The 23,931-nt window shown below is 30.1% G+C and overlaps 1 protein-coding gene across 2 annotated transcripts in view; it reads left to right on the forward strand.

Annotated features, from left to right (window-relative positions):
- The first annotated feature begins 712 nt into the window (after positions 1 to 712).
- The window catches only part of LOC126858932 (FK506-binding protein 2), a 60,545-nt gene continuing 37,326 nt past the window's right edge, over positions 713 to 23,931 (forward strand). Inside the window, exon 1 of one of the 2 annotated variants that reach the window (XM_050609668.1) lies at positions 713 to 976. In XM_050609668.1, the coding sequence (XP_050465625.1) occupies positions 744 to 976 (233 nt within the window). In that variant the 5' untranslated portion in view covers positions 713 to 743. The remainder of the gene's footprint in view (positions 977 to 23,931) is intronic. The other variant, XM_050609669.1, reaches the window with a different exon arrangement.

The following is a 23,931-nucleotide window of genomic DNA, read 5'->3' on the forward strand; positions in this document are numbered from 1 at the left end:
GGAATCTCGTCAAAATCGGAGTCGCGAGTCGTATTGGTAATCGTGCGCGAAAGAGTGAAGAGAGAAAACGGAAGAGAAACGAAAGACGTAACGACGCGCGGAGGTGTGAGAGACAGGGCTGAAGGGATGAAAGGAAAGACGCGATCTGATGGACCAGCGAGGAGGATACAGCGTGCGGGGTACAAGCCGCAGACTTCGTGATATACATTACCGATGAAAGAAAGACAAAGACATCGGAGATGATAAGAGCGCGAGAAGAACGGAACGGTGCAACGTGGCGGTGAGAGAGAAAGCAGGAGGAAAATCAGGTCGGAGCGAGAGCGCGCGACTCCAGAATACAAACCATGAAAGGGACGGAGATGTGGAGCACGCGGGAGAGGAGAGCACGCGGGAAAGAGCGCGATGCGAGATGAGACGGACGAGGAAGGATGATCAAGTGGGAGCTCTCTCTCTCTCTCTCTCTGCGAGCGAGAAGTCGCGAGCGGTATCCAGAGATGCGAAGAGAGAGAGAGAGAGAGAAAAGGACTTTCCCGAGAGGTAAAGACCTACATATTCCGCGAGGCCATTGAGACGGCGCAATGTGACGGCACGGACTCTCCGTCCTTCTCTCGTTCCGCTGCTCCCGTCTTCGTCCTGAACACGGCGCCAGCGCTCGGGGACGGCGGTATGAACGGGGAACGAAAGGCGGCTCGCCGGCGTAGAACGCTCCGAGAATTCAGTTGCTCACGAGCATCCGTCGACTGATGAACATGGCCTCTTACACATCGAACAGCGCGAGTGTCGTGCTCGCGATGTGCCGTAACGCTCTTCTCCTCGTGGTGGCGATCGTGGCCCTTAGCGGGGCCAATCCCGAAAATGGCCTGAAGGTGGACAAGATGTACATGCCTGAAATATGCGATGTCAGATCGAAAAAGGGCGACCAGCTGACCATGCACTACACCGGCACGCTACAGGACGGCAGCAAGTTCGATTCAAGGTCAGTGATATCTGAGCAAAAACGCGAATACCTTACCGGGGGAATCCGAATAGATTGGTGATTGTGTATAAGGGATGTGCGAAATAAAACAATTTTTATTTTAATTACGAGATTTGTTTTTATTAACAAGACGCGTTAAAAGTGGATGTCGATTTATAGCAGAATTAGTGAAAACTGTGGATATCTGTGTTTGGAGAACATGACGATGATAACGTCGTTAACAGTTATGATAAGCCTTTTTACTGTTAATACAATATTCTGCGTGTAATACTCGCAACATTTTTTTTAACACACATTTTTTCTTTGATAAATTAAATTTACAGATTAATCAGTTTCTAAATGAAACGAATTGCTTATCGCAACAACCGCATAAGTAAACTGAATATAGAATGGATGGAAACAGCTGATGTCATGAGTAATTTAAAACAAACCGATTAATTCTAGTAAGAGTTAAGATTAATGCTGAGTACAATATATTCCAATATTGCAATATCAAATATTTAAATTTCATATCTTTTATCATAGTTTTTGAATAATAAAAATAAATACGGAACTCACGAACAATTGTTTATATTTAGCATCTATGAGAAAAGTCATACTTTTGTGTTATGTATAATCATATTAATAATCAAATTAAAAAAATTAAATAATCAATTAAAAAATAATTAGATAGAGTACATAATAAAAAATATTATCGATAGCAAAAATAATCCAGTAATTCTAACAATTTTATTAAAGTCACTTATTTAGTGATACAATATTCTGCTGACTGTGCTTTATTCTTTTTCTATCTTATTATTTTTTGATTTGGTTTTTTACTAGTTTTTTTAATAGTTGATTCGAAGAGTAATTGTTTAAAACAGCATTCGCGTAAAAGATCGAATTGACAATTGCAGAATTAATAAAATCTAAAGAAAATTAATTAATTAAAATGAAATCCTTTATTGCTTTAATACAATTGATCTATTTCTGGTATTTAAATTCTGATGGCAATTATTTTATTAAATATTTTATTGAAGTTGAAAAAAAGAGAGTTTCAGAAAAAATTAAATTCGTACTAAAATATTTAAGAAGACAAATTTATTTTTCAACACAAATGTATTTTTAACTAAACCAAAAGAGCATATTTAATCACAAATCTCTTGATGAGGTCAACAGAGCATAAAGAAAAAAAAAAAAAAAAAAAGGAAGGAAAGAGAAATAATATGCAAACCAATTCATACCATAAAAGTTTCCAACGTGGACAAGTCTCATTGGAGAACAGGATGATGACGTGTACCATTTTAAGTGTGCGAGTGAGACTCTCTCGCTGCGCGAAAGTAGCTTCTTAGCATATAAGATGTTAGGCTACTCCCAGTTGCCCTGAAGTCATTACTTTCACGTGGAAATATGCATGACCGACATAACAACCGCGACAAAATAATATTCGCGTGGCATGTAAGCGAATCGAAAGGCGGATCTATCGGAAATATATATTATATCACGCTTTATTCGCCGATTAAACAAAGGATCATCATCAATTTTTTTACAAAAAAATTTCATAAAGCATTTTTCATAATTTCTGAGAAATACATATTTCAGATAAAAATGTGCGTGTGTGCATTTAATTAAAATATAAATTTTCTTTTTTTATGAAAAAGGGAAATATCGTTTTTTATTTCGAAGATTTAACGCGAGTATGTAAGAAAAGGTATCATTAATCCGGTTTAAAAGCAATTTGTCGATAGTACGATAACTCTCGTACGGATAACCCACCTCTTGAATTTTTTTTTAGCCATGTCGATTGTGCTCCAGATCGGATTTGGCATGAGACCTGCTTACGTTCTGTACTCGCATTCTGCGAGCTCCCTTTTACGATTAACTACTTGTAGATCTTGGAGTGACAACTCACTTTAAACTATCGATTGGATCGCTCCCTATATCGAGGTACGATAAAATTTCGCTTCTTTTGAAAGCGTCGGCGCGGACGAATAAGACATAGTTAAAGAATACGAAAAGTAGAGAATATTTCATATAACTAAATTTTATTTGTAAATATTTAAACATATTTTATCTAAATAATATTTTTGTAATGCATATTAAACTTAAAATAGTTTAGAAATATTAATGCAAATTATCTATCTATACTAATTATCTATTTACTTAATGCAAGAATTAAATTAATGATAATAAACAATTCTTCTAAATTAATAAAATTTAAATTAATCTCATCTTACGTCACCTCATGTGTAACAATTATTATAGACTCAACATTTTGATTAAAATATTGATACATAATAATATATCTTTTTATGATTTTTGTAAGCAGATATTCGTTAGTTGATTAAATTTATTTAGCAGAATATATTTTTGGCATTAAGATATCGCAGGTCATTCTGTGCTTGATGTCGCGTCAATGCCGATAGAACTATCTGTAACGATAATTGAGATAATGATTAATTTTGAAACTAAAAAAATAATACTAATATAACAAAAATATGATAAAAGATTAGACTAATATTTTTTTAAATTAATCTTGATGTAATTTAAAGAAAAAAAATATATCATAATTATTAGAAAATTATACCAGACAATTAAATCAATTAACTGTCGCCTTTAGATATACTTGTACTGTAGATGATTTTACTTTATTAACTAATCGCTTTCAAATTATTTTAGCTACAGAGAACATTTCTTTCTCTCCCTCTCCTCTTTTTTTCCTCTTCTATAATGACTCATTTAATACAGTAGTGCAATGTATAATGCTTTGTTATATACGCTTTGCGCGCCATATTGTACTCTTTTTATATAAGCCTGTTTAAAAATATTTCCTGCTTCAAAGAATGTTATAATTAAGCAATGCTTTATTAAACATTCTCAAATATTAATATTTCCTACCGTACTTCACATTTCTACATTTTAATATTACTATGACATTTTATGAAAGATAATACAATGGAAATATGCATACATTATTTTAATCATTTTCAATTCATGTGGTTTAATATGGCATAATGTCACTTTGTTTCAAACGATAAATGCAACGTAACGTAACATAATGTATTATCGATCTATCCACCCACAGGATTCATTACCGATCTTGCACAAAGTCCCTGTTAATGAAACTATCAAGCTTGCAATGGCATCAATTTAACAACACGTTTACTTTGAAATTGAAAGACTTTCCGAGTATCCATATACATCTACTTCTCAAGTAACTAAATATGGATATTTTTACGATGCATCACAATATATATATATATATATAATAATCTCCATTCCATAATTCTCCATATTTTTTCGAAGAATTAAATATATGGGAAATTAAATACGTATTTATTGCAAATTAAGCAAAAGATCAATGGATATTTTATATAGATAGATGGGTAACAATAGTGACAAGTTGACCTCTTTGCAGCGTCTAAATTATTTCCCAATCCGTTATGAATACCGTTAGTCATGCAACAGACACCTCGCACCTAAAAAATTTACAGTTGCAGTCATATAAATGACAGACGAAAATAACGACAAAATAAAATTAGAAACTATATTTTCTTTCTCTTCAATATTAATTTTTATTTTTTAATTATAAGATGTCACTAAATATCAAAATTATTTTTATTAGCAACAGATTAATAATTATTCAATTTTCTATCTTTCAGAAAATTACAAAGTAATTTGATCTTGAAAATTATAAATAAAAAAATATTATAAATTAATTTAATCTTTTTACCCGCACGTATTTAATGCTTTAATTTTATATATACATATATATTGTATATAAATGTGTAATAACATAGTGCCCGGATATATATATATCTTTGACGCTGTTTTTACATTTTTTTATGTATTTTTTTGACAAAACAAATTTTCTCTGGCAACAAAATGTAAAAACAGTATCGCAAAGTTATATGGAGATCACTTTAATCGCCGATTTATCGAGAATACCTCTACCATTTATCGAGATTCCACGTCGATTCGGCTGCTTTTATGGAGGAAGGTAATTACTTGTTTATCACTTTGCATTTCATTCGATCCCATTATTATCTTTTTTACTCGAGGACGTCTTCTACCGCGAGAAAGAGAAGCATCGTTGGCGAAAACGTTGACTCCATTTGGCACAAGTCTAGTTTGTCCCCAAGGCGGATTCTGCGGCGCCAGAGTTTTCCATCGGATCCACTTCCGTGGACGCGAACCGAGTCCTTGCTCGAGTGAGTTTTGCGCCTGAAACCATCCCAACGAGACTTTAATGCACTTCGCGACATTCCTACACCAATTCTACCTACTTCGTCTCATCGTATCATATTCTTTTTCCTTTGCGATGTGCGAAGTCATATATTTCGAAAAAATTTTGTAACCATATCGTGGATGATGAAAAAAAGAAATACCAGTAATCACATTTAATTAAATTGATAGATTTAAATAATGTTTGATTTATATATACATAGTTTTAAATGAACTTATTGCGAATATGAGATTGAGAAATAAGAAAATGTCAGCAGAGTATTATATAAGAAATAAAGAGTGATTATTTAAATAAAGAGAATATAATCATTAAAAGATGATGATTAAAAATTTATCTGCGTTATGTATGAATAAATTATATACTTTGTGTTCATACTTTCTTAAAAATTGATTTAAATATCAATTCTGATCATAATCAGCTTAATCTCAACTTACAATTATATTTGCTAAGTCTTCAATTGTTTTGAAAAGGCATGATATTTATTAAATATTTATATTATCAACTTTATAACTGCAAAGCAATACTAGAAAGTGTTGAAATCGGCTCTATCTAAATCAAAGAAAAACTTTTTAAATAATTATCTTTTTTTTTTTGAAAATATCAGATTCTAATACACGAGGAAGCATGCATCTTTGTTAATATATTTAATCAATATATTTTTTACTTAATAGGCATTCGACATAGTAATTTTAGTCTCTTTTCGAAATATAATCCTGCATAACAGAATGCAATTGAGCTTCATCGAGAGATAAAAATAAAAGTGTTGAAAATGCGAGAAAAAAAAAACAGATTTGCAGGTGTATACGCGAATACCATCGGCTGTAGAGAACAGAGACATTTAAATTCGTCGCAATGAATCATGCAAACAGTACAAAATGTCAAAATCGATATTTATTTATGACCCGCGCGGGTAAAGAGTGATGCTACATAAAAATATTACATCATTCTTAAAAAGCACGTACAATAGGTACATGCGGGTTTTTTTTTTTAGATTACGTTCTTTTGCAATACACGAAACGAATGCGGAAATTGTACATGTCGACCAGCATTGAAGATATTACAATAAATTATAGATATAAGAAAATATTTATTAATAAAAAGTTTATTAATAAGTTATTTATTTGTATACTTTCTCTTTATGGTTTATACATAATTGTTTTTATTCACTTAGATTGATTTAAAGATATATTGAAACTGTAGAAAAAAAATAATTAATATTCTTTATTCATCTATTAATAATCTATTAATCATATAGATATAGCATTTTATTTTTATAATTTAGTCGATGTTTTATCTCTCTCTCCTCTCTCATACGTGTCTTTCTTATATATATATATATATATATATATATATATATATATATATATATATATATATATTACTTATTCTTACGTTATGAAGAAATTAATAAACAAGATAAAAATAAATTTTTTTTATATTTTTGTTCTTGATTTTAATTTTTCTATAGTAATTAAACTTGCAAATGTTTATTATAAATTGTTATTTATAAATTAAAGTGATTTACAATGTATAATAATTACATTGAATGTTTTTTTCATTTATGTACAGAATATTCCATGGGAAATTCTTGAAATTAATGAGCTGTCATTTTTAAATGCACATAGAAAGAGAGTAAAAAAAAATAAAATATCTTTTAATAGAGAAGATAGTTAGCAATTTTATTTATATATGAATTAAAGACATTAGAGATATTTTATCACATAATAAACGTTTAAAAAAATTGCCTATCTTATATAATAATATAGTATATTTCAAAGTGCGCACCGTCAAAATAGAGACAGAAACTAAGTCTTTTTTGAAACTGTAAAGAATGTATCATTTCTTTTGTCACTTGCCATTCATCACGAAATAGACTTAATTTTAGTTTCAATTATTACACTTTGAAAATATATATCAGATTGTCGATATTTGGCTTTTTTATTAAATAATAAAAAATATCTCTAATTGTTTTTAGTATGTAAATATGTAAATAAAACTGTATATCTTTTATAGAATATTTTTTATTTCCTCTGTTTTTTTCCATGTGCGTTTAAAAATAACAGCTGATTAATTTATGCAACTTTTTGTAGGACATCTTGTACAAAAAAAGAAATTTTCTACTATATTTTGGTATACATTAAAATTTCTAGAATTAAATACATTGATTCGATGCGTTTACATTACTTTAAAAAAATTTGTACAAATTTATATCTCTAAAAATATTATAAATGATTTATGTTTTTATCGCGCAATAAATATACGATAACGTTATCAATTATCAAGTATATCTCTACAGTTTTAAAAACATTTATTTGTTTGCTTTCAGTATTATATCAGTATTTTATGTAATTCACGATAACGACAGTATTCGGCAAATTTAGCATGTTAGCAAAAACATGTAATTATTAGCATATTATATTCCTTAAAAAAAAATATACTCTCTATTAAATAATTATATTATCATTGATACACAGTGGGGTTTCAGTTATAAGTATAGCACTGCAAACAATGAAATCTTATTTTGTTTAATAAGTAGCCTTAAATATGTGGATTTTTGGTTATTGAAAATATCGAAATTGTCGAGATTTAAAAGAATAATTAACGTGATTAGAAATCGAGACGGAGTGTGTTTACCGAGTTGTATTTTAACGATTTCGAGACGACCACTAGCTTCGACAAACACAGTAGTACATAGATTTCGAAATCGTGGTAGATAAAGATTTGAATGTAGGGATATCGTTTAATATATACGTATATAAATACAAATGTGGGTGTGTATATGTGAATGACATTGATGCCAAGAGTTAAAAAAACTAACGCTCCATCCAGGTGTTGTCGAAGGCCGTTTAAGAGGAATATAATACAGAAAATTGAAACAAACAGAAATTTAAAAATCTGATAGATACGATAACAATTAGATCTTTCTAGAAATTATTCTAACTAAAACGTGAAAATTATTAAATTATTATAAATTAGAATTTTGTTTAAACACATTGAGAAAAATTAGCTAATAATAGTAATTGATTTTTTAATGAAATGTTATTGTCATAGTTAATAAAACATAAGATTGAAGAGCAAAATGTAAATGTTTTATTAATCTTCGGTCTTCAGTCTTGTCACTGGCACTGCTTAATCAATGATATTTTTACTGATTTATTTTAAGAGAATTTTTATTATTTTTACATAGAAAACATACAGAATCCTAAGTTTTAAATTGATTAATATCAACTTTCTTTTATGGAAATCAAAATGTATCATAATTCTTAAATTTACTATTAATTTTCTCATAATTATTTGCGTTAATTAACTTTCAAATAAAATTGCGGCAAAATAAAAATAAACTGCTGCTAGTATATATATATCTATCATATTTTTTTCAAAGAACAGTTTTTAAAATTCGCTCTTCATAGTTTATAAACTGTCGTACAAAGCGTGCATTTTTAATTAACACTACTAATTAAAGTTTATTCGCGCAAAATTAATTATCAAGAATCGGCAAACAACGGCGCAACAAATGACTTTGCTTTTTGCTTGTTCAGTCCATCTCGATTATTAAAATATAATTATAAATACATCTCGTACTATTCATTAGTCATTTGTGATAATGACGAAAGTTTAGAACCCAATGACTGAACTTTCCGCGAGAACGAGTCTTTTGGTCTTACGATTCAATAACTTCGAGTATTGATCGAATATATGTATAACGCGTACAACACGTAGCGCTATGAAATACAGGCACTTGCTTGCACGTCTCGTGAAGTCAACATTGTGATCAGTGCAACTGATTGAGGATGCTTTGAATTGCTTCTACATAACTTTAAGTCACATCAAAGTTTCTGCTAAATTAACTGTACAACAAAGAGAGAAAGACTTAAAACAAGTCGTGACTTCAGTGATTAGAAAATTTTTCTTATTTTCTTGCTTGGTTTTATTTTCTTTGTGCCAAAAACGTGATGTAATTTTAACGAAAAGAATTTAATTGATATACATCTTTCTATAAAATGAGTTCTTTTTATTTGTAAATTATCTCTTTTTTTAAATCAACTATTTTTCTAAAATGTTTTAAGTAATAAAAATTTGTATATATATTTAAAAATGTCGCGTAAATATTATAATAATATACGTATCATTTATTAGTCGCATTTATAAATAGGAATAAAAAGTGATCTTACGTCTATTTATTATAAAATGGAGTTAAGTATAAAATGGATGAAATTAATGAGATGCTTTTATGAGAACAATGTTTTTATTTCGTGTGTAATCTTTAAATTTAATTTATATTTTCATTAATCAAATGATACGACTTGACTTTGTACGATCAAAATTAACACAAAGTTCATGGAAATTTATTTTGTAATCTCCGGTAGTGTAATATATCGCGCACAGTACGATGTTCTCTTCCAGCGTATTTTTAATATGCATACATGTGATGTAGGCAACATCCATATGCGGTTTCCACATACGAAGTAAATGCAAGTTACTTGCAATGCCGATGTCCACGTCCGCGATCCGCATTTACGCGCTTTCACCTGGCGAAATTAGAAACCCGTATACGCGTCTTTTTCCGTTGCGACAATTTTTGTATTCTGTGAGGGTTCTTTCTAGGAAACATGAACGAGATGGACATATCAATTATATTGTAAGTCACAAATACATATTATATATAGCCATAGTGCTACGTCTATTTCTACTGTTGCTACTACATTATATATATATATATATATATATATATATATATATATATATATATATGCAATATTTGTCAGCATATCTGTCAACGTTACTAAGTAACGCTATTCGCAAATGTATAGGGCATATAAAATATTTATCTATGATTATTAATATTATCCCAGAATTGTCTTGAATACAGAATCCTGTCACTGGATTCTTTGGCGGATCAGATTATAGCATGTTTCAGATAGATATAAATACTGCAATTAAGGTACTCTAATTGTGCAACGCGTTATGAACACCACATTTCGTAGAGAGATTATCCACTTAAATGAGCAAAGTTGCAATTGCAAAATGACTGTTATAATTACTCTGGACGTCGGAGCAATGGCCTTCGAAGGGCGGCGTAGTTGTTAGCGTGCAGAACGAAAGCCTGCGAGAAGGTCGACTGCCTTAGAAGTTGGCCCGTGAGGGCAACGCCTCCGGGGTGCGATAACGATGAAGGTACGATAACGTTATCGTCCTTAACGTCGCTTACACAACGTGGACAGTCAGTCCGTTCGTCTATCGTCTGTTATTTCCGTTCGCGCGCACTCCGCATGAGTCAAATGTCGAAGTGTCATATCGATATATAAGAGAACAATGTCTTCTTTTTGCATTTATCAATGATTTCTCTCATTGCCAGTGATGATGTGAACAATGATAAACAGTTATTCTAAATGGACATCAATGAATGTTAACATGATTACGGATAAAGGCAAATGAGATTAGAATGAGTTAATACTGATTTAGAAAGAAAGAGATTACCTTTGAGGTAAATCTTTAAGCTTAACTATTATTTACAAGAAATTATAAAAGAAGATGATAAAAATAGTCAACATTTTTTAAAATAAAATTCCTTATAACATATGTCATACGAGTTACCAAAAACAAATTAATAAACAATTCATCTTCATGTATTAACAAAATATGTATTAATAAGTCATTTTCCGTAAAAAAAGTAATCGTCATTAATAAAGCTTTTGATATCAAATGCAAATTGAGAATTTTTTATTCTTTAATTGAAAAAGTAATATGTGTAACAGAATAATGTAAAATCTTGACACATACTGTCTGATCATAAATTAGATGATTAAAAAGTTATATTAACAACACAATTTATGATGTACAATATATTGAAGTATCAATCATAATTATAATAGCTTATTACCTGTTATATTGAAGTGTAAATTGTAAAGTGTTATTACCATTGCATTTTATCGGGTCTGCGACATTTAAATGGTCACAATGAATTCATTATTCAGATTGTAATAACCAGTTTAAAGAGGCAATTTGTGGTCCGAAATGTAGATATGATATTATACATTTCTATTACTCATGCATTTATCTATTGTCTGTACGTTACATATGTAATCTGCGATATTAGCACATCTTTTTCTCTCTTTAATTTTTTTCTCTTTATCTCATATTTGATATCTTTTCGTTCTATCATTCTTCTCGCACTATTGGTCATTTAAAATTTTACGCATTTTAGTTACTAATTAATTGCATTTTCCATCAAGTTATAATGATTATATAAATAATATATATTATATAAATAATAGCTATAATATATAACAAAATAGCATTTTATTACATTCTAATTACGTACAATAAACAGTATTTATTTATATAAACAATACAATTCCAAACTAAAATACAATACTCGAAAATTAATATATATATCATTAAGAAGAAATATTTAAAACCGTTGCTTAGCACAATGCAATAATGCAAAATTAATTAATAATTAAATAATATTTTTATATCATAACAAACATATATTTTACAAATGTTTTTATATGCAAAATTTTATTTTTTTTTTGTATTTATGCATTATAAATAAATAATATGAGTGATTTTACATTAATTTGAATTATTGTTGTAAGAATTAATATTTTTACTTTTATTTAGACAATGAAAATTTAAATATGATTAATATACAATAATTAAAAATTATTGATAAAAAAAAATCAATTATTACATATTTCTATATAGACATATTCTAACATAAAAAAATAAAAAAAATGATATATAATAAAATATATAAAATATTTATTTGTATATACAAAAAATGATATTTAATGATATATATAAAATATTTGTATATACAAAAAATGATATATAATGATATATATAAAATATTTGTATATACAAATTTAACCATACGTATTGCATTATAATTGTTCAAAATTACATTATGCTATTATATATGTATATGTATAATAGCATAATGTTATTTTGAACAATTATGTAGCAAATATATGGTGAAAATACAATCTATGCTAATACTACATTATATTTAAAATATATATATATATATATATATATATATATATATATATATATATATATATTCTGTATATCGTATATAGTTTAATAACGCATTTTATTCGCAAGAATAGTAAGCCTCGGTTGGTATGTATAAAATACAGGATTCGTACATAATTCAATAAGCACAAAATGCTTCTTTCTTCATGGCTATTACGCTTTTTCTAGCGCGCGTAAACGGGATTTGTAAATATATAATGCACAATTTGCCGGTGTGCCGGTGTCTCGGCCGTGACCGAGGTGCTTTTTTCGTTATTAACGGCGTCGGAAAGTACTTGGCGCGATCTCGATAGTGAGTGTGAACTAGCGAAACTCGCACAAGCAGGTAGCCGTAAACAGGTAGCGCACACCCGCAACGACACATCGTGCACAATTAGTACAGTATTTTAGCTGGCAACTGCTTTTTGATGGTGACTCCTTTTTTTATATTTGTTTTCTTTTTCTTATTCACTTCATGTCTATGAGAGACTGCTCTTGCCGGATCTTGTTTGTCGGATCATAAAAAGTATTTGCATTCATTGAAACATAACAGCAATTGTTTTTTGCTTGTCTATTTTTTGTCTTACAATTAGATTATATATTTTCGCACATAATTATATGCATCTGTTTGTATATTAAATATTGTATAAAATATTAATTCTGATTTATATATTATAAGTTGTCTTTTATGAACGGATTGAAATGCTTGCACAACTGGATTAAAAAGGAAAGTAAAAACGCAGTTAAAAGGTAAAAAGTATACATTATTCGGCGAGAATATGATGCTAACAATTGTCGAATAATAAGATTAACGAAAGATATTCGAAATGGAGTTTAGATCAAAGCAGAGAAGCAACAACTTTCTGTAGTAAAAGATCGGATAATGTATCACAGCTCTCTCTCCCTCTCTCTCTCTCTCTCTCTCTTTCTCTCTCTTTCCTTGCAACATTGAATAATTTAGAATCTTTCGAGTTCTTTTATTCACGATCTAACGCCTTTACTCTCGTCCATTTACTACATTTCAGTTGACTCATAGTATTTTTTGTTGAATCTTTCATTCGGACATGTGACTCAATTTCGGTCCCGCAGGAGTCAACTCTAGGCGGTACGAGATAGCTTCCAGGACTATTGCCGAGGAGTGTCTGCCATCCTTCTGACAGAAGCGAACGAATATAGTCCTTAATAATTGATATATGACGGCGACCGATGTCGCCAGTCAATCGTCGGGTCCTAGCTCGTTGAAAGAAAGATTTATGAAAGGTTATAAGAAAGCTTGGTTTAACTGTGGCTTTGTGAAATAATTAAAAAAAAAAATTATTAACAAATATACGTTTCCATTAAACAAATCCAAAAAATGAAAAATATTGATGTATGCTGAAACGCGCAATGATAAATCTTATCATAAAAAATAAACTAATGAACATTTTGATAGATTGATGAGAAATTACAAAAGAGAAGAAAATAATAAATTCTTTACAACAGCTCTAGTTAATTCTTTATTAAAACAGGGAAAATATACCGAATGAATAGACAACAAGATGAAGCTATTCTGTTTTTTTATACAAGATTTAATTAGCGCCAACATCTCGCTCTTCGTTCTGTGAAGTGAGTAGCTTGTGAATGTCGAGAGGAACCATAGGGAGATGGATGAAAAGAGCAGAAGGACACTGAGGTAATATGGCTACCGGTAGTAAATGTTTTTTCTTTGCGGAAAAACTTGCCTAAAGGGGTAGCCTGATGTTTCTAGAAACCGCAAAACGAGGGTGAACCGAAGCAGGTTTTAGCAGGTCATGTTTCTTCTCCTTGTACACAAGGGCTCTTGATGAAAGTTGATAAAACGTAAATTAGCCGGTCGATGACGAGCTCACCGGCGTATTGCTTTAATATATAATGCAGATAAACTGAAACAGCAAGAACAGTTTTCCTGACAAAAGCTTTCTTTGCTCATCATGGATCGATATATTATGAATTATTAAATGCGCATAAAGCCATAAATTAGCTTTGTAAATTTGATTAGAAAACAATTGTTTATTTATCAATTTACAAATATAAATATGTTAAAATAACAAATATTGTAAAGAATTATTTATTGTGCACTTTTTTAGCGCAGAAGATATAAAATGAGTTGTATTACATGACATAAGTAATACGAAGTAATTAGACACTCAACTATAGATTTTAGAAAAATTTTACAAGTTTTTTTAAGGGAACATTAATTATATGAAAAAAAAAAATATATATATATATATATATATATATATATATATTCTATATAAATATAGATGCATATTTCGGTTAAGAATTTTATATTACGAAGTATTACGCACTGCAAAAATAAAAAAATATTTTACTTTTTTTTATACTTTTCTTTATTTTCATGTTATATGTTTTTATTTTTAATTATTAAATTGATAAAATAATATTTAAATAATAATATAAATTTCTTTTTTTATAAACAATTAAATGACAAAAACATAAAAGTTTTTTGCCTTATAAATGACAGTTTTAGGAATTTATTACATATTTTTTAAAAAACAATAAAAAGAGAAAAAGAGAAAGAGATTTTCCTGCTGCACCAGATGGCTCGACACTGTTTTCCTACTCAGTTTAATTTCGTATTTGATCTTGCGCCTGTTACCTGTAATGATAAATTAAATTCACACATACATACATAGTTCCTAAAGGCATACACAAATTAATTGATATTTGAGTTAATTGAAATTTAACGTGGAGCATTACTTCAAAGAGCAATAAGGATAGTTAGCAGTCTAAATCTTTTTTTCTGGCATGTAAAATTTTGAACGTATGTGTGTGTATGTGTATTGTATTAAATATAAATTATAACATTTTGAATCTCTGACATAATTTTGCGCGGCATTTTTTAATTTCATATATTGCGTATATGCTGAATAATATATTGGTGATATATTCGTGAAAGTAAAAGCACGTAAAAAATAAAAAAAAAAAAACGATTGTACGAAGAATATGAACTCAAATAAAATTATTTAAAAATATTTCAAAATTTTATCAATAAACTATGAAGTTTCTGATGAGCTAATAAAATAATGCTTAATATACATTATTTTATCAGAATATACATGCAAATCTATATGTTCTAATTTGTATGTAATTACTGTATGTAATATACATATCAATTTTTATGCGGTTTTCTACAAAAAAAAATTTATATAAAACATATAACATTTTATATAAAAAAACATATGCTGTGATAATAATAATTAATAGTTATAAAAATTATACAAATATAATACAGCCACTTTAAATCTAAAAACAATATATTAAAAGTTTGTCGTGTTTCGGAATGCTCTATATAAAAGCTACTTCAGAATTATAATATTTTTAATTACCGCGACTTGTTTTCTTAGAACATAACATTTCTCTTGTTTTATACAACATTAATTTGCCATCCATGATATATGGCCTATGTTTTTAGACGTCCAATATCGTTTGTCGCATAAACCGCAACAGCGACTTTGATTAATTACGCGCGTTCATTAATTAATGTACACTTGACGACGGCGTAAGTCAATTAATTAAGTTAACGAGAACGTAATAAACCGGCTGTGTTTGGGGGATGTTTTCGATTAGAATACCTTGTACCCTGCGCGACAATTGAACGCACGATTAGCATAATGCACGGTACATCCGCTTTTGCATAGTGAAATTTCAATTAACTACAAGAAATAAGTAAATGCAAAATTGTGTTCTTATAAAATTAAAATTTTGTATATAATTAATAAAATGTGTGCCTCAAACATTTTTATCAACTGATTAATAAAAAAAAAACCATTTTTTTAAATAAAAATATATTAAAAATGTTTTCCTTAAAAATATGAAAAAATAAAAATTTGTATTAAAAATAAAACATTTCTAACAAAAACAATTTTTTTGCAATTTGCTGTAATATATTTTTTTTTTGCATTTGCTATAAGATTGTATAACGCAAAAAAAATTATGTAATATGCAAATATTGCTTCCAAAATGAAGAAAGCTCAGAAAAGTTTTATATATAATATTTATATTTTCCGTGAAAGAGAGAGAGAGAGAGAGAGAGAGAGAGAGAGAGAGAGAATGAGAGAGATAGAAAAGGACAAATTATTAAGTTTCTTATAACGATTTTAAAATGTTAAATTGTTGATAACATTAAAGTTAATCTTGTATAAGAGCTATAAAAAATTATAAAAAAATTGAAACATTTCTATTTTTATTATCTATTTTTACAATTTTATTAATTTTACACTTGCGTCTTAAGTATATCACTATTTCTATTTTTTCGTTGCTATTTTCTCATGACTTTTTTCGTTGCACTCCTGTTTATCCCGCAATCGATTTTGATATTAACAATTTCTATATGGATGTTCTATTTTATAGAGTTAGTCCTTGAACCTTTTAACCGCGACGTGCCAAAAAAAAAAGAAAGATACAGCGTACCTTAAGCGAAATTCCAGAGGGGGAGACGATGTAAATCCTCCAACACGCTTAAGTGACTCGTGCAATTTTAAAACACTTTTCCCAGGTTGGGACAACGGAAATATGTCTTAATGCCTTCGCGGTGCGGTGCACGGCTCCGAAGGAGTCTCACAAATCACTTGACCCTTCGCGTGGTCGCACGTATATCGCACCGTCGGAATCGCATAAATTTTAGGCGTCCCTAGGAAGAGGTGGCGCACACGAGGAAATACGGAGGATAGCTTGGAAGGAACTAGTCCCGAGATGTACGCGTACGAGGGATATGGCTTTCAATTAAACCGCATTGTTCCATATAAGCCTAACCGCAGTTTCCGCTATTCAACAAGTTAGCTACCGTATCTTGAAGCGGCTGGGCATATTTCTATCGTCTCGAGTCTCTCGACGCCGATTTACATCCTCTAGAATCTTCTCATCTCGGCTATGCTCGTTTAAAAACCTATGCAAATCAAGCTAGTTTGCTTAAACAAGGCAATACTGACTTGTCGAAAAACAATTTTATCTTGATGCCTTATTCAATCTAATTTATTTGATAGTTGAGCGATATTTCTTATCGAAAAAAGGTGCAGTCATACTGCTAACATTGTTGAATAACTGTTGAAGAAGAGATAAACTATTGTCATTAGCAAACCATTCAAATCGCATGAAAATGTAGCGCAACAATAATCAAAGAAGAATATCTATACAACTCTTATTAATGAAAATCACCAAAAATTATTTTTTTAATAATACTATTGAACAATGTTCGTACATGTTGTCTGGAATATATTTTAATTAATAAATTTTTCGCAGAAAGACATTAAAAAATTGATCAACCATCCATTTAAAATTGTATCCATTTTATGTCGAAATTATTAGTCGTGAAATGCAACAATAATCTTAGAAATTGAAGTTTTCAATAAAAATATTATTTAATATTTGAATATTGTATAAATAATTATTGTTTCTTCGAAATTAGTTAATTTAAAATCTGATTGCTAGTCTAATTACAATGCTAGTGCTGTCTCTTTTTGTTATATCCTTTTTTAAAAGCTAACAACACTAAAATGAAAATATTTCCAGAATAAATAGAAGATAACTACTATGCGCGTGAAAGAATAATCAGGATTTGTCAGATTTGATTGTTGCAACTAGGAAGCACTTACAATGCTCAAGCAATGGTATTTGACAATAGCGTGCGAAATTATACAGCAAAATTTACAGTAGACACATAAAGAAACACGGATGTGCGAAAGGCAGTATTCCTGCAGCGCGAAGATATAGATGCTCGAGATCCTTGATATGCAGCACGTGAACCAGACCCGAGGTACAACGTGACCTCATCACCCTGCAGCTCCCTTCACCTCACCCAAGAAGCTTTTTCAGTCACAGGGCTGATTACGTGAGAGATACGGACATTCCTCTCCGCACTCTAAAAACAATCCATTTCCTCTCCGAACAACACCGTATGTCTATTAAGTCCCTTGAGGATCTATAATTGTAATTCGTCTCACATATGTTATATTTTACGTGTCGACTAGTTTTCATTCTAAAAATAAATAGGAAAGAATATTTCTTACGTATATATATATATATATATATATATATATATATATATATATGTTCTTTTATAATTATATATTAAAAAGATTAATTGCTAAAATAAATCGATAATAATATTTTAGCGATTTTTATATCGTATTATTTTAAAGGATTTGGTGAGATATTAAACATGTCATTTAATAGCTTGAAAAACACGTTACACATATAACTATAATTACAATTCTAGTTACAACTATCAAATAATATCCTAAAATATTTATTATGTTCCAATTGACATGTAAAATGTTTTAAATTAATTTAAATTAATATTATACATATAAGAAATATAATACTTTATACAACAAGAGATTTCCCCCAATTTTGTCCTTTTTGTGATATATCTAATAGACTATGCTTTGATTTAATTTTAGTTATTTAAAAATGAATCTAGTTAAAGAGACTTTAAATTGAAATAACAAATCCTCATATTATAATTATATTTAGCTATTAATTTCAAATGTTTCCGCTTATGTTTCTTGCTAATTAATTAGTATCTTTTTATGATATTTATAATTATCTGTGGAATAAAATTATAATTATTTATAATTATCTTTGGAATTAAAAAAAAATAGATTTACCCGTATCTGAAGAAAAATTGAGTAATGCAATTACTGATTCGATCGCGCGCGTTCTTTAAGAATTCTCTCAAAATGAAAGAAGCTCCTCGATTTGGTTTTACAATCAGCATGAGATGAGAAGATAATTCTTCTGGTTTGATCAAGTCGTCTTTCTCATGTCGTTTCTCAGAAAGATCCATTCTTCTCCACTTACTTTTCTAGTTAAACCGTGGTTCCGAAGAGTTCCTCGCGCGAGGAATTCTTCGATAATCGATTGTGACGAGTCGGCGATGGAATAAACCATTGTGCCGATTAAGCGGCAGCCTGCGAAGAATGGTTCTCTTCGATGTTTGGAATGCGCGTTGAGTAAAATAGTTATAGGAACGAAGGAAATCAGTTTTCATTCCCGTTGAAATCAGCCTTTGTCATATTGCAAAAGCTCACGAATTGTAAAGAATTTGTCCAAGTTGTAAGAGCATGTCCGTTTATATAAAGTACACGCTATGCTCTCCGAACGCGACGCGATTAAACTTTAAGGCTTTTGCGGTCGGTCTAACCGAAGAACTCTTCCGATTTCTGAAGGAAATACATTGTGCTAAAGTAATTTGAAACGCATTGCGACGTCGCACGTATATATCCAGATATGACAATGAAAAACGTGAAAATCGAATAGAGAGAAATATAATTGAATTAAATATAAAAGATTACGCCTTTGAATCAAGAGAGAAATATTAATTACTTATTAATTTTTACTGTTTATTGCTAAAGAGAACAAAATTGCAAAATTAATTATTTTTTATAATATTAATAAAGTAATTATACAGGATGAGATAATGCGTAACAATTAACAACTGCGTAATTTAATTACAATTTCAAAAATTAGTTTTAATATATATATATATATATATATATATATATATATATATAAAATTATAAAAAATTATATCCTTATTATATCCAAAATTTGGCACAATTGTATATGCGCATATATATACTGAGAAAAAAAGTTGTTAACTTGACTAAATCCGTTTAACCAATTACTATTTTTTAAATTAAAATATTAAAATATTTAAGTCAACTATACATCATATTACATTTATTAATATTGTATTTGACTTAAATAATTAAATATATCAATTAAAAAAATGAAATTAGTTGAACGAATTTACTCAAGTTGTCAATTTTTTCTTCTCAGTGTACAATCACGTCAAATTTTGTGGATTTAATTATATCTTGCCATATATACATATACATAGGATCTTATATAATTACATAAATCTATTTTATCTCCGAGAAATTATATTTTATTTCTTCTAATTTTTGAGTCCCATGACTGAAATTAATTGTCTGTCTTGCAGCGATATTTATCGTCTTAAATTTGCAATTCCAATATTATACTTTATTCTCTCTTTTCTTATTATGAAAAATCAACTGCCTCGCCTAAGTTGAAAGTGCAATTTAATTATAAGCAATTATTTAGTTTTAATTAAGATAGATCGGTTCCGACCATCTCACTCCGTCTGCGAGATATATGTACGCTCTGCAAGAGACGTGTACGAGCGCGTTATGAAAAAACTTGGAATATTCTTCATTTCGCTAAGTTTCCGCTGCAATTTTTCACGGTGTCGAAGTGAGGAACAATGAGCGGACAAGTGGGAATTAGGATAAAGATTCGGGATGCAAGGGCAGCAGGAAGCAGAGAGTAGGGAGTGGATATAGATCGATGCGACGATGGGGGCAAGGGGTGGACGTCAGGATAACGCCAGTTCAAGCTATGGAAGGAAAAATAGCTCGGACCCGCTGAGTTTGCTCCCACGGGATATCAGCCTTTCGACCTATAACGTAATTTTCCGCAACTCATCGATCCTTTGGTGTCTTGTCTAAGTATGTCTAATATATGTCGATGATATATGCGAAACTTACGGAAAGATTTATTAATCCCCGGTGTGATATGGCTACATTGTACAACGACGGCTAAAATGAAGAATTATTCTCTCGGTATTGTCAATGCACGATGCGGAAAGCACCTAAAACCAAAATAGCCTTACATTTATAAAGAGAAAACACGGTCGCGTCGGTTATTATAAGAGCCTAAAAAATAATGCCTTCTATATCCTCTGATATTTTGAGTAAATAATATAAATTCTAGAACTTTTTGTCATTTTGCAATAAATTTTATTTTTCTTACTCGTAAAATGTATTATTTCTTAGTTGTAACAAGAAAAAATATTGTATCTATCTAAATGTATGCTTTAAAAATTACATTTTTTTATATCTTTTAACAAATTATGTATTTTGTAATATATATATATATAAACTAATATTACATATTATTTCTCTATTTTTCTTTATTTCTCTACGTTTATTATAGTTTATTTTATTTAATCATATGTTTAAGTTTTAATATTTCTACCACTTTATAATTCGACCAAAACTTATCCACTGAGCTCACCGCGGAGTAGGCATCGCCAGGTGACTTCAGAACTCGCACGAAATAATTAACGAGCCTTGCAAAGAGGCAGCCCAACCCTTCCTCTTTAAGCCGCTTTCAAAATTTAAGCCCGGCACAGCGAACACTTCAAATATTTACCCTCGACGATTTTTGACAGTCTCGGGCGAGCCGTCTGGCGAAGCGGAAACGTAAACGACAAGTTGCTTCCGTGGCTGTCTGCAAATGCAGTTTAGATGTTGCTCAAAAATTTTGAGGAGTTTTATTCGGATTACGTATAATATGTTATATGTAGAACATGATACTCGTATCGTTTAATTTAGCTTCTATATATAGGCTATTTTTAGTACGTGTTATCGTATATCCGCTATGAAATGATACCAGCAATTTGCTGAATTGATGATAATACGGGGAGACCAAAACACGAAATTTTTTTTGAAACATTCTGTATTAGAGATAAAAATAAAAAAAAGTATTGTAAATGCAAACTCGACAATAAAGACAAAAGTGCACGATTTTAGAAAGGTTTTATTTCGATACAGGAAGAGCATTAGCGTCGACGACTTTATTTATCACTTCCACATTTATTATCACTTCCAAAACTTCACTATATAACATAAAAAAATTGTTTTCTTAAAAAATATCTTTTAAGAATGAACAAAGCAGTGAAGCAGAATATCATTTAACAATATTAAATTAAATTGATTGTATATATATATATATATATATATATATATATTTTTTTTTTATAAATTATGAAACAGTTAAAATTGTAAAACTGAGATAAATATTTCTCCGAATAGAAATTTCGCATAGTTTCATCTTCGAGGAGAGATAATTCTGTATCAGCAAAACAAATATAGAACGTATGTACATAGAAAGAACATAGTCTGTCCTTCTCATTCGGAGATAATAGAGGGGAATGCTCCCGACGTGGCCCAAATAAAACATGAATATCTTATTGTGTTTGTATCATGAATTTGCAAGCTGCTATTTCATCTATAAATATTAATCAATACATATTGCATTATGTCTTACAACGACTTTTTGCTATTTTCTCTTATTCTCATATAATGTAGTTTGTCGCTGAATTTCACGCTTAGAGATATATCCAGTGTTAAAACGCTTTCATGAAATAGTTCTTTGCACAGAAAAGGCGAGCGACTCGTTTTACGAACCTTTGTGTCTTGTTTTCCTGTCTTGTCATACATATATATATATATATATATATATATATATATATATATATATATACTGCAACTGTTTGTTGATAAAAGCGAGAAATGTGTTGAATTTATGTGCTATTTTAATGTAGCTTCAAACCATTATATATAAAAAAGAATAAAAATAAGAATTTTTATTTTTAGACAACAAAACAAAAGCATTTATTGATTAAATTTATAAGTCGATATCACCGGTTTAAGAGAAAAAAGGCATTTTTTAAGTTAATAGCCACAAAATAAAAAAAGACTTTTATTTATTTTTAAGTATAAATTTACCTGTGTATGTGATTTATAGTAAAAAAATAAAAAATTCCTTGATTTAATCCAATAGCGCTTTTTATTTTCCATTAACAAGGGTAATATTCAAAACAAAAATATTTCACGATTGTTATCGGAAATTGATGGCGTTGCGACAACGTAGTGTGTAACGAAATGTCTTCATAGAATAATTGCTCGTGAAATAGACACGCCAAACTTCCCTCGTATTACTCTAGGGGCTTTGCTCCTTCACGTGCCTTGTAATTTACGTTTAGATCCACCTTCGTCTCTCCACCTGCTCCTCCGTTCTCGCACGTGCGTGCGACAAGCACACTCGTCGATGTCTACCTGCAAACTCGGCGATGTCGCGCACCTGTCATGTCGCCGTGTTTACACGGCCGCTTATTCGGAAGTGCCGGAAGTCAGTCGGTTTACAATCGACAAACACAACCATCTCGCCTTCATCCGTTATCTTACCAGTGCGAGGACTTTCTCTCATGCTCCGGATGTGTCGTCATAGATCCTTCCATTCTCGGAGATCGAGCATTAATTCTAGCGATGCTATCTGCAAAGAAACTTTCAGCTTTCGGTGAGATCAGAATTCCTGATGAATCGAGAAAGACGAAAGCGGAGACGGTGAATCGAGCACGGACTCGTTATCGCGTCCGACTGCCGCTATTTAATTAAAAAATGTAACGCCTTGGGAATTGGTGCGCGAAATTTAGTCTCTCTTTGGTCGCGTGTCGCCTTGCCATTTGAACTTTCTGTCTGAGAAAAGGAGAACGTGAGAGAAACTTCCTTTCTTTATTTGATAAAGGCGAAAAATAGTTCGAGAAATTGATGCAACAATTTTGCACTGGAAATTATTACATTAAAATAGATTGAAGTAAAGTGCGCTCTATCTTTATATTATTATTTTGTTAATTACGTATTAGTACCTTTTATATTAAAAATATATTGTAAGCTTCTAGGAAGTTTCCTTCGTTTGCTCTAGGAAGTGTTCTAAGATAATATTACTTTCGAGAGAGAAAGTATAGTCATTTATTTGTAATTTCTTCACACATACAGATCTTCATCAAATGATTGATGTAGTACACAGCTGCTTTTCTTAGATATGAAGGCTATCGTGCAGTCTTGATTTGATGCTTACAATA

Source organism: Cataglyphis hispanica, chromosome 2 (assembly GCF_021464435.1).
Source record: "Cataglyphis hispanica isolate Lineage 1 chromosome 2, ULB_Chis1_1.0, whole genome shotgun sequence".
Taxonomy (NCBI): domain Eukaryota; kingdom Metazoa; phylum Arthropoda; class Insecta; order Hymenoptera; family Formicidae; genus Cataglyphis; species Cataglyphis hispanica.